At 42.1% G+C, this 12,802-nt stretch overlaps 1 protein-coding gene across 17 annotated transcripts in view; it reads right to left on the bottom strand.

The window, feature by feature from the left end:
• Positions 1-4,022: 4,022 nt before the first annotated feature.
• Positions 4,023-12,802, bottom strand: part of TRIP12 (thyroid hormone receptor interactor 12) — a 150,631-nt gene continuing 141,851 nt past the window's right edge. For 16 of the 17 annotated variants that reach the window (XM_073807168.1, XM_033859590.2, XM_033859596.2 and 13 more), the window contains 4 exons: positions 11,479-11,592; positions 9,355-9,449; positions 8,796-8,899; positions 4,023-8,018 (listed from right to left, as the gene is read on the bottom strand). In XM_073807168.1, the coding sequence (XP_073663269.1) occupies positions 7,822-8,018; positions 8,796-8,899; positions 9,355-9,449; positions 11,479-11,592 (510 nt within the window). In that variant the 3' untranslated portion in view covers positions 4,023-7,821. The remainder of the gene's footprint in view (positions 8,019-8,795; positions 8,900-9,354; positions 9,450-11,478; positions 11,593-12,802) is intronic. The other variant, XM_073807173.1, reaches the window with a different exon arrangement.

The following is a 12,802-nucleotide window of genomic DNA, read 5'->3' as shown; positions in this document are numbered from 1 at the left end:
GGCTGTCTGCACTAACTGTATTTTGAAAGAAGTATATCACAATTTTCTACTTGTAATCCTCAAACTGATTTTAAAAAATTCGTTTGTTTTCAGAATGGACTTTTGCTTCTCCTTGTATCATATCCAGTCTGGCAATAGGAATACCAAGGTCGTTTTTTCATTTATTTGTTATAGCAATGCTTTTTTATTTTGATCAGCACTAATATTCCTTAATAATTCCTAGGTGATCCTACATAGCCATGAAATCTGTTTCCTTCCTGAACAAACTCTGATTTTGTCTTGTTTCTACTGACCCACGTCAACTATTTACCGAAAAACACAATAGGACTGTGTCAACAGCACATTTCAGCACAGAATAAGGTGTATCTCTGGTTATAGACCTGGCTGTTACACTGCTCTTGGCGGTGGTGGTGTTGAGAGGTAGTTTTTCTGACTCAGCGAAATTCTAACCACCGATGGTCCTAGTTCTCCTTCTTTGGATTTATACAAATCCACATAATTTAGCACTTACCTGTGTACATAGTTGTTTTGGTTCCACGTTGCTTTCTACCTGGATCTTAAACTCCTTGAAGTCAAAGAGCACAGATTCCACAAACAATCTGACTGGCAGAGAGGGAACAACACAGGTGACGAATTCCCCATTCATTCCTCTGTGCCTGTTTGAATGCCATCGAGGCCGGGCATCATGCCAGGCACCAGAGATAAGGCTAGAGTTTGGCATGTCCTGCAGATGATAAAACAGGAGGACTGAACACATCACATTGAAACATTTGCAGTATGCTTCACTGACCATGCACTCCTCATGAAAATCTCCATGTAAAGGAAAAACGATTTTTTTAAAAAAACCTACTTTTTTTTCTTCTAATTCATCCACTTTGTGGTGAACGTCAGGTTGATCAGTAATTGATTAGATTCCCTGTCTCACCTCCGCCCGCCCCCAGGGGTGTTGTGATACGGGGCAAGGAAAATGGTACGTTGGAGAGAAAGACCACAAAAATCTCAACTTCTTCTGTTTGTCAAAACACCATTTAGTGCTTTGGGAGGAAACGGATCCTGTATTCTTTCCATCACTCTGGAACATTACGTGTCAGAACAATGGGAGCAAAGGAATCTACGCCAGCGCTAAACTGTCCATGGAGGAAAGGAAGCTTATTGGCCCACTCCATTAGCGCATAATGCAATGCTGAGAGGCCAACTTCTTTTAAGTAATTCTAGAACGTTGAAAACACTGGCTTGAATCTTTACTTAACATCCTCTAACATCGGTTAGAACTACTGGACTTTTCTCAATGAATTTAGTTAAGACTGTTTTTAAATTGGAAAAGCGACAATTGCCATGACATTTTCTGAATTTAAAATTCTCTGAAAGTTATATTTGGTACAAGAGGATATCCTTTTCCCAACACTGTAGAAGTTCTCACCTAAGGTGGATGTCAGAGCAGTAAGATGAATTCCTCCTGCACATTGTGTGTGTGTGTGTGTGTGTGTGTGTGTGTGTGTGTGTGTGTGGGGAGGGGGAGGACAGAACTGTGGCTTTTTCTGACTGAATAATTTTTCTGTTCCTCTTCTTATCCCTGAGTTGTGCCCACTCCTAAGTGCTGCAATACTTTGATTTGTTATTAACCATAATTACTGGCTGAATATAAAACTTGGATCGCTTTCCAAAAGCTGCAACACATAATCACCGCTTCTCAGCTGGGGGGTAACACCCTGATATCTGGGATGCTGGAAAGCATTAGAGGGCGTTTCAAGTTGTCCCAATGCCTAGAGAGTGAGTGCTGCTGACACTCAGAGCCAGAGAAGCCAGAAGCTCTGCGGGAAGAACTGTGCCAACCCAAATGCTACGATGCCTTCGTGGAGAAACACCGGGACATGTTGCAAAGACTCACACCCAAGATTGTATGAGTATTACCATTAAAACGTGACCTTAGGGCTTCCCTGGTGGCGCGGTGGGTGAGAGTCCGCCTGCCGATGCAGGAGACACGGGTTTGTGCCCCGGTCTGGGAAGATCCCACATGCCACGGAGCGGCTGGGCCCGAGGGCCATGGCCGCTAAAGCCTGCGTGTCCGGAGCCTGTGCTCCGCAACGGGAGAGGCCATAGCAGTGAGAGGCCCGTGCACCGCAAAAACAACAACAACAACAACAAAAAAAAAAACAAAAAAAAAAACGTGACCTTAGAGATGACTGAATTGGTTTGACAAGTGCAGAGGATAAGGGCCAGCGAGGTTAGGGGTCATGACACTACCCAGGAAGAGGAGCCAGGGCTGAGTCAGGCCTGAATGTCCAGGCCTCTTCCTGCGCCAACACTCGTTCTTCCACAAAGCCCTTCACACAGCTCTGGGCGAGTTACCAGGATGCCTCGGTTCTAAGAGATGTTAAGTCCTGTGGCGCTAAGTGACGTCAGGACGCACTGTGGGAGTAGAGTGGGCTGACAGGATGGGTCTCAACGGAGGCCCAGGTTCCCTTATTAAGAAGTGCACGCCAAATGGAGTGCATTGGGCTTTCCATGGACCACTGTTAATTTTCTACGATCATTTCAAATAACCACTTTTTCATGTCAACTGCACACGTAGCATTAAACAGTGTAAACACGGACTTGACCCTTAAGCCATCTCGACTTGTGTCTTCTGCCCTCATATTCCTTAGCACAATTTTCTTAATAAATTCTTAATATAGTGTCCCTAATGAATGTTTCCATGTATCTTAGGCACAGAGAGGAAAATCTCTCTCTGAAGCCTGAATTCCCAGGGAGAGTGCAGTCATCCTGCGTGCCTGGGCCGTGAAGCCACAACGGGGTATCCGAGGTACAGACACCTCTGGCGTCTGTCAAGGTTGCCTCAAGTCCCCAGGCAAACTCCTGCGGGTTGTGGGCCCTGCTCCCTGGCAGCTCTTCGCAAAGGCAGGACGGCACCGTTTCAGGCACCAGCACCGCCACTCTTCCTGTGCTTCTCACGCAGAGTCGGGGGGCGGGTGGAGGGTGGGGAGAGTGACCAGATAACCTTGAGGTCACTAACCTGGCTGAGAACGAGGAATGGCACAGGCTTCAGCAAGCATGCCTGTTGTGAGAACTGTCATGAAATGCACCCCATCCCCCGAGCACTGGTCTCAAGAGGGTCTGAAGGGACACTTTTCTAGTGCAAACAACTGCCGCTGAGATTTAAACCCTCTGTGTAACTCAACATGCCAAGGTCAATTTGCAGAATTACATCAACCAAAACTGTGATGCTCCACGCCCCAACCCTGGAATTGGTGCTACAGACGCTCCGGTGCTTACAGACTCCCGTACAGGCCGGCTGGTGGCGGGCTGGTACTGCACAGCACCCTCCACCTGTAATTTAGTCGTCTCACGGACCAAGAGATTCATCAAGAGAAAAATATGGTTATACCTAGGCAGTTACACCAAGACAATACAGAAGAATACACGAGTGCGTATATACGTGTGCTGTGCCGTGTACTTACAAAAGTATATGAAATGTATACATTTCATTCACTTGTTCTCTTAAAAATAACAACAAAAAATCCCCTAAATTCAATCACCACTCTTAAAAAACAAACAAAAAACAAAACGAGCAAACGAAACCCTCACCTCCCTTGCTTTCCTAAATCAATTTGACTTTTCTTTTTCTGTTTCAGTGGAATAGGCTGATGATGATCCAGACCTTGGTCAAGGGCAGAGCAACCAGTCATGAAAGCCAAGAACAGTGACTTCAAGGGGTTCCAACCAGGAGGGTCTACTGTCTGCACACAGGGGCAAGCATCTCCCCACCAGGGCTCCCACTTCACCACTGCAGAGTAGCTTACAACGCAAGTGCCCATCTCTCTCCACCAACAAGCAAGTATTCGGGCCATCTCTCTGAATACATCTGGCTCCTATAACACAACTCCCTCCTCTGATGCCTCCCAAAAAGGCTAAGATTACTGTGTTACTTACCACACTAGGAAGCTTTCCAAAGCCACCCATACAAGCATACCACTTCTCAGAAGAACCCTCTGGTTGTGCATAATTTAATAAAACTGACCATGTAGGATAATGCTGTTTATTAAAAATATATTCAGGGAGAAGGAAGTCAGTGCATTTATGCAATTTTACATACACATCTGTAGTTTGAGGTTCCATTATTCCAACAGTTCATATAAATCACTGTTTCAGATAAGAGAAAAAAATGCTTTACACAGGAGATCAGCAATTGGTTATAGGTTTGGTAATATGAGTAGGCTTGTTGTAAAAATAAAACCACCTCTTCCATTATTAAAGAGTGTCTCCTTATGCAGAACAAGTCTTTAGAGTTAAGAACTTTTCCTTGCATAAGAATTAACTTGAAGTTCTTGGAAAACAGCCAATCCTCCATTTTCTATAAATATAAATGCTATATTTTGTCTGGAATTTTTTTCTTTTGAGGTAACAAAGGAAGCATTTTCAGTGATTTGTCACTAGGTTATCCCTTACTGGGTATGCCAACTACTGCAGCGTCAAACCTAAGACCCATACAAAAGCATTTCTCAGAGTAAGAAATACAGAGTATGACATTTTCAAACAACGTTCTCATTACAATAGGGAAAATAATGTGGGTCAAAAAAACAAAGCCCAAGATAAATGAATTAAAGGCTCCATCATCTTTGCTAATGAAGAATGAACAAGAGCATCCAGAATCCCCCCGGAAGGACTTGGTTTCTGAACGCACAGTTATGTCTTTCCCCAGCAAGTCTCCTTTTTTATCACATTCTTCCGTGGACTATCAGAAACATTCCCATCTCCTGAATTTACTGGCAGGAATCGGGAGCACAGCCTTAACGCCTGGGGAACTAAAGGAAAGACACACTCACAAGTCGCTGGCGATAATCCTTACTGCGGAAAATCAAGAGTTGAATCGCTAACTTCTTGGATGCAGAAGTTGGGGCTTTTTGTCCCTCGGCCTTATGGCCTTTATGCACAGGAGGCCCTGAAGAAGGGCAGGAAGTGACGTCAGCCAGCCAGCCGCACCTCTCCCTTTCATGTTATGTACCAAACTTGCAAGGATAGCCAAATGCAGGACAGACTTTAGAATACTCTCTTCTTTATGGAATATAAGGTGAAAGACAGTTCTCGATCAGTACAAACACAGGGAACCAGAGCCGAAGCACAGGAAGAGAAAGAAAAGTCTGTATCCAATGAGAAGCTGTGTGAAAGGTTTCTTCTGCTGGGTTTGGCTAAGGCATCTAGAATTCTCTCCATGTCTGTTCCTGATGAGACTACCTAGCATTTACAATTCATTCACTTTTTGGGGGGGGGCTGGGAGGAGGGGAATACATTTAACCAACTCTTCCTTCTTAAATAGTGAGGACTGTGTTTTCATAAACAAAGCAGATCAAATCAGTAACTGTCTAAATGACAACGCCATAGTCGGTGTTAGCTGTGACTAACATCTGACTGACTCCACCTCAGCAAACACTAAAAGACAACAAAATCTCAGCCACTATCCAAACTGTCTACGTGTGTAAAGCATAGAGAGTAGTGCTTGTTGACAGGATTACTCAGCAAATAAATTTAAGGCATAACTGGAGGAACAGCAGATGAAGTCTACTTCTCCCTATGATGTAATATTAAGGCCTCTGCCAAGAGAGACTGCTTTCAAATGGGAAGTCTTCTTGCCCCTAATTAACCAAGTGTCCCCAAATTAAGGAGTAAGCTAAAGACTGAAAGCTTTTAAACAGAGAACTACCGACTTTGAAACAATCAGGCTCCACAGTGCGATTCAAAACCATCCAATGTACTCACTCCTTAGACGCTGAGATCAATGAGGCCAAATCTGCCAGGGCCATGATATGGCTAAAATGTTAAATACAGAAGATATCTGAATATGATGCATTACTTTGTTTATACATACGTCTAAATTTTAACGACAGAACCCTTTAAAAAATGAGGAACAAAAAGGTTATGCTCACGCAAAACTCTTTTTTGCGCTTAGTCTGTAAAAAGGTATCAGAACGATTTAAAACAAATTGGTTCATTCTTTAACACTAGTTTCACTTGATTAAACTGCACAGGTCCTACGGTGTCAATGTTAGAACTGCAGAAACACAACTCCCTCCTCTGATGTCAAAGGGAAGCAGCTCACTCTCCAGAGCCTCTGCAAGGACCAGGGAGAGACACTCCGAGTTCCTCTCACAGCTCCGTCCCACCTAAGGGGGGTGGGTCACTGCCCAGGTGCACTGAGACGAGGGGATGCTCCTATAAGGCCATTTAAGTGGAAACGACAAAGTAATCTAAATAAAATAAGCCACGGAGTTTCTTTTAAGTGGTGAAATAGGGGACAAAGGGGTTTTGACATCAATTAAATAAGACTTTAGAACAGTCAAACAAAAGAAAATTGATTTCTCAAAGTCCAATAAGAAAACAATTAGCTCATCTCTCATTTTCAGAAAGATGAATGATGGAAATTCTCTCAAATTTATGCAACAGGCTTAATTTTGAACCTTAGGAATGAAGGAAGGAGTCTCCTCTCATTCTCTTTCTACATTTTATGTTCTTCAGTTGCTATTCTAAATTCTTTGAATAGCGAAATCAGCCATGAGCTGTGACGATCTGCCTGCATTGAGATACATCTCTACAACTAAAAGTGATGCATACGGCACAGAACTATAAACAAAAAAGGTAAAGCAAACTTTATTTATTTTCAGGTAAAAACATGAACCTGAAGAATTATTGCAGATTTGAGAAATCAGCACAGAAAACAACTGGACAGAGCATGGCCTACAGGTGCTTTGATGTGTGTCGAGACAAAGGCTGAGCTGTTTGTCCCGCGTGAGCACTGGGAGGAGGGGGAGAGAAGAGCGGAACAGCGAAAGAAGACACCGAACAAAAACTTAAAACGAGAGAAAGGGGGGAAAACTTTTTCTTTACTCCAACAGGGAATGAAACCTGCTAACTTTGCTTAAAACCGTATACATCAATTCAAAATGCTCTGGCCACAGAATAATAAATACTGGCCAGCCCAAGCTGCAGACTTTTTAACCTACACAAAAGAAACGAATGAGCTCTCCTTGCCTCCATCACAGAGGCGGTGGTTGCCAGAATCACCACGTAAACAGTCCTAGTGCGTCCCTGGTACAAGGCCAGTGATACCCTACAACTACATTAAAACTAAGCTATAAGAAAAGGCTACCTAGTTACAAAGGCTGAATTATATTGACAACATATTTCAATTCCATGAATTTTAAATTATATCTTAATTTGAGAGAGAACAGGGAACAACGAAAGCCCATGGCTGACGAAGATGTACCAACTGTGGGTTCTGTATACAAAAAACCTGTGTGAGCGGCACAGACAGTACACGGATCAGGGCGGGGAAACTCAGGGGAAGTGAAAAGCACACAGAGCTCACCTACTAAACTGTATTTGTCAAATACACGGGAGCTTTAATTTCTGTACTTATGTACAAGAGTTGTCTTTGGAGGAAACAAAACTGCAGACTTAGCTAGATGGATACACACAGCCCAGAATTAAACTGCACAGCGACATTTATTGTTTCAGCCTGGAAAAACATCCCTTTTTTTAAATTTCACACAGCAAAGCAAGTTAAAAACTTCACTCGTCAAATAAATGATAATTTAAACAAGAACTTGCTAAAGAAACCTCATCACAACAACGTTTTAGGGCCTGATCACTTTAAGTCCATGGGGCCATTAAGGAATAGGAACCAAGTGTCTCTTTTATAATCTGCAAGCCGTTTTCCTACAACAAGAAGGCGTAACATGTTTCCTTGACTCAGGTGATACATTTAGAAAAGAAATCATGATTTTTCTCTTTTGCTGTAACAGGCAGACACTGCGTTTCTCATTGTGATCAGGAAAGATGGAACGACTGCTGCCCTTCCCTCGCTGCCATCAACAGCTTTTCTCGCATTATCTCGATGCTCGAATAGTCCGGCAACTTAAGATAGTTCACACAGGTCATTACGGAGGGCAGGAAGTCATCTGGGTTCTCTGTTGATTCGAAGGTCTTCCGGACAATTGTCAAAGGTGGATTCAAGCTCCGGAAGCCTGATGAAGAGGGAAGAAAGAAGGACAGAGGAACTTGGCAAGTTTACGGGATGCCCGCCAGCTAGCTCAGGGAAACCCGCCTCTCATCCATAAGGAGAATGGGTCTGGAAGCACAAGTATACGTACCCTTTCTTATCTGCCCCCATCAGAAACACACTATACTGCTCTAATGCACAGCATTACCATACACAGAGGTACTCTTTCCTGCTCGATATATCTTGAATGAACTCTACCCATTCAAGATACATCGAGGGTACGGAATCTGGTACGTGCTTTGTTTACAATCAAAAGTCACTGTATAACATGGAGGCAAACAGTTCTTTATGCTTCCCTTATGCTTTTAAAAGAGCGCCAATTCAACTCATATTAGGATTCATTTCTGAAAAAAACAGACTTTAGAATGCCTTTTCATCTAAGCCATCTAAGGGTTTATAATGTACGTATGTCTGAGAATTTGAATTTTGTGTAGAGAAGCAGCATTACATGTACATTAGTAGTCCTACTTCAGTGTGTTTAAGTCAATCCCTATGAATTGTCCTGCCAGTGATATCCCTTAACACACTGCAGAACAAATTGAAAACTTAGAAACATTATGATATTGAAATAACTAAGAGGCACTCAAGGTCAAATAAAGAATATCCTGCTGTTGGCACTGAAGTTTTGCGTGCGTTCTCCACCCCCCCCTCACACACACACACACACACACACACACACACACACACACACACACATACATACACTCACTCATAGCTACAGTAAATCAACTGCTGTACCCACCTCCAACAGGCAATCTTGGGCTACCTGTCACAAACTGGAGAAATAACCTCTGCTGCTCATTATCAAAACTACTGAGAATCTCAAACAAGAACTTCACAGCCCGACTATAACAGAAATAAATACACCATAGTTACTTCATCGTATTAAAATACAGTTTTGACTCTCATAATTAGCTAGAGACTATCAAATGTAAATATGACTGCATATGAATTCACGTTGTAATGCACTCAAATATGTTTCTGTTGTTACAGCTGGAATTCAAGTGGAATGATTACTGTTGTAATAAATAAGACCTGTCTGGGATTGTACAGATATTTCCACTTTACTATACGTAAAAATGGGTAATGGGGTCACAGTGGGATTCCCCACCTTTCCTCCTCCCGCCCATTTTCACAGAAATACTTGGGGCAAAAAAACCAAAAAACCCTTTCGGTCCTGAAGTTGCAGTCTTGAGAGAAATGAAGCCAAAATATTAGAAAGCCTCCTTTAATAAGTAAACAAATTTTAAAATGTATATATATGTGTGTGTATCTGAAAACTGGCAGAACCCAGGACTTACCTGTCATGAGTATAACCGTGATCTGGCCTGCAGCATTCCATCAGTGTCTTTGCATCCCAAGTGTCTGCTTTACTGCCACACAGGAGCTGATCCAGCTGTGTGTTTAAACACGGGCAACAGATTACTAAGGACACAGCTGTGTAACTGACTGAAAATGCACGCATGTTCTGTTCTGTGGCGTGCCAACATAAAGGTCTACAGAAGCCCCAAGTACCCAGCTTGGTACTCTTTACAATGTGCTTTTACAATGTGCTCTTCTAGTATATTTACAGATTCAAGCTCTTCTTCAGCTGACATGAACAGGTGCGCTGCCCATTTGCATGAACTAGGTTCTAGGGAGCCTTTAATCTAAGACAAAACATACCTGAGACCAGCCCTTAACTGAAGTTCTCCTAATTCTTCTCGTTTCTTAAGAGGCTTTAACTCAATATCTACTTCTAACCAGGGAGATTTTATAAATCCTGGCTTTTAGAAACACGAGGGCACACCATAATGGAAACCAAGAGAGAGAACAGTGAGCTGGAGACAGAAGTGGGAGAGGAGAGCTGAACTGAGACACAGCAAATGGGAAGGTTTTCCCACTTTGCAAAGAAAGGCAATTCTGTGCCACATGGTCATCTAGGACCACGCTAGTCATTACAGAACAGATATCAGAAAGCAAAAAATGCCTGTGTGTCCTTGGAAAATCTAACATGAGTTTCCAATTAAACCATCTCTCACCTGGTAGACTGCCCATTTGCAGGATGACTCGTACACTCTGAGAAAATCCATTTGGAGCATGTGAAATTTGGTATCTACTACGTGTCACTCACTGTCAGGTACTTTATGTATCTTGTTCAGTAAGCGAGAGGTTATCTCAATCTTATGAATGAGCCAGTCAGCTCAGATAGGACAAGCTGGGTAAGGTCACACCGCTAAGTAGTGGGGACCAGGATCCAATTCCAAAAGGAACACTTGCTGTTTTCAATTCCAGGTGACACTTAGTGCCTAAAAGTGCCAGGTACACCACATGTTTTAATAAGCAGCAAATCAAAGTGGACATAAAAATAATAATTGAGATGAAAACGCTAAGTCATTTAAAGATTCCCGATTCAGTCGGTAATAAAGGTGTAGTCTACAGCTAGTGCTCAAACGAGAAACAGAAAGGTTTCCCACCTGGGAGACCAAACACCTTCCAGACCCTTTCCATGACACCTCACTATCAGTAAGTAGTTTTCTGAGATTCTTGTTGCACTTTAAGTAAAGACGGCTGGAAAAAAATGATGCACATAAACTCATTAACTCCATTCTCACAAGTGTTCTCTGGATTTGGCAACTAGGTAATTTGCAACATTTCCTTAAAACTTCAAGGACTAACCTCGCTCATGAAACAATCAACATCTCAGCGAATCCAGAAAGTTTAGCTTAAAAACAACAAGTAACCTCCCCAGTGTCACTTTCATTACTATGGACCCATGGCTCTCCCCGCCAGCCACAGGTGTACAGAAACCCAAGTTCCACTCTCCACCAAGCAGCGTCGAGGGTCAGCTGACAAGAATGCTATGCCTGGGACTTCCCTGGTAGCGCAGTGGTTAAGAATCCACCTGCCAATGCAGGGGACACGGGTTCGAGCCCTGGTCCGGGAAGATCCCACATGCCGCAGAGCAACTAAGCCCATGAGCCACAACTACTGAAGCCCGCGCTCCACAACAAGAGAAGCCACTGCAATGAGAAGCCCGCACACCTCAATGAAGAGTAGCCCCCGCTCGCCGCAACTAGAGAAAACCCGTGCGCAGCAACGAAGACCCAACAGAGCCAAAAAAAAAAAAAAACAAACAGAAACAAAAAGAAAAACAGAATGCTATGCTTACTCAATCACACATGGATCCCATGCTCTTTTATACTATATTTAATACTTATTTATATATGTTATACATTATACTTAATACATTACATTTAACATTCTTCCTCACTCAGGAAATGATCTTATCTTTCCCAAACATCCACCCCACCACCGCACCCAACCATCTACCTTTCTGTTTGCAACAATGGGGTCTTTGACTAAATAGCACAGAGAGACCCCACTAAGATAATTATAGGTAGAGAACTAGAGATGACCATTTCTTTTACACACAAGCTACTCACTTCTTCCGGATAGAAGTACTGAAGGTGACTGAGTGGGAAGACTGATTCAAATCCATCTCTGAATGAATCAAACTGCCTGGAAACGCCTTCATTTAGTGCCCAGAATATAACCAGCTGCAAAAAGAAAACTCTTTCAAAATCTGCGACAAGATTTCAAATTTCTTTCCTATTTAATATTTGGCAAACTACAGTGAAACATCCTTCCTGATCACTTAAAAAAAAAAAATGAAGTCTTTAAAATATCTCCCAGTAAACTATGTAAGTAAAAGACAAGTCAGGTCAACTTCTAATTCAGGGTCTGGCCAATAAGAAAATGTAAAAAACGCCATGTGTGTTATAAATTAATATATTTAGTGTGTTTTAAAATTCATTTATCAGTACATAAAATCCCTATGAGTTATACTTTACCTTACCAGATGAGAAGCAGATGAAACTTCCGAAGAGGATAAAATGTTATTGAGAATTAAAGATAATGTTTCAAGAGTCAAAATTACCAACTGTTAAGTGTTTTAAATTTTTAATGTGCAATTTTTAGTTCTAACTCCTGTTAAGTTCTTAGAGCCCAATCCTTCTGCAGTATGTGTCTCCACTTAGAGAAAGGTAAACTCTGGAATGCAGCCACGTGAAACTGAAGGGCCACAGAAAGCATCTGCTATTGGTCCAACATCTCCTAGTCATCAATGACTTTGGCTAACCCTTTGGATTCAGAAATAGGGGACCTACTCAGATAAAAATGAAAACAATAGCGTTTTGTTGACAGAAAAACACAAGCATTATTACAAATATTTTCAGAGAACCTAGTTTGGAGTTAACTCATCATTTACTAGTAAGCTGAAAGATTAATTTTCTCAAAGTAGGTAGTATGAGAACACAGCCCTACTGACTGTTAAAGGAATTACTTAGGAATCACAGAACTGTTAGGCATACTAAATAATAGAGGTCCTCTGCTATCTTCTTCTCTCAAACTGATGAAGAAACTGGAGCTGAAATTTTTCAGAGGTTCTATCTAAAATCCCACAGTAAGTTAGTGGAAAAGTCAGGTCTAGGAGGTATAGGTGGTATTTTGTCTGGAACCCAATGCTCTTTCCATTCAATGTCAGGAATAAACCAAAAGAAATTTTTCCAGAAGTAGTGATAATAAAGACTTACATAGGTTGTAATCTAAAACATAATTTGTATTCAGTACAAAATTGTTTTCCTTAACAAATATGGTCAAGGATCATGAAAGGCCTCACCAGACCCATAAATGTGTGCGCGCACGCACGTGTGGACAGCGTTAAAGGCTATTAGGTCAAGTTAGGTGGCTTGATAGAAAGGTAGAAAT

This window comes from Tursiops truncatus, chromosome 7, assembly GCF_011762595.2.
Source record: "Tursiops truncatus isolate mTurTru1 chromosome 7, mTurTru1.mat.Y, whole genome shotgun sequence".
In the NCBI taxonomy this organism is placed as follows: domain Eukaryota; kingdom Metazoa; phylum Chordata; class Mammalia; order Artiodactyla; family Delphinidae; genus Tursiops; species Tursiops truncatus.
The sequence above is the reverse complement of the archived record's forward strand: the minus strand, read 5'-3'. Positions and strand labels throughout refer to the sequence as shown.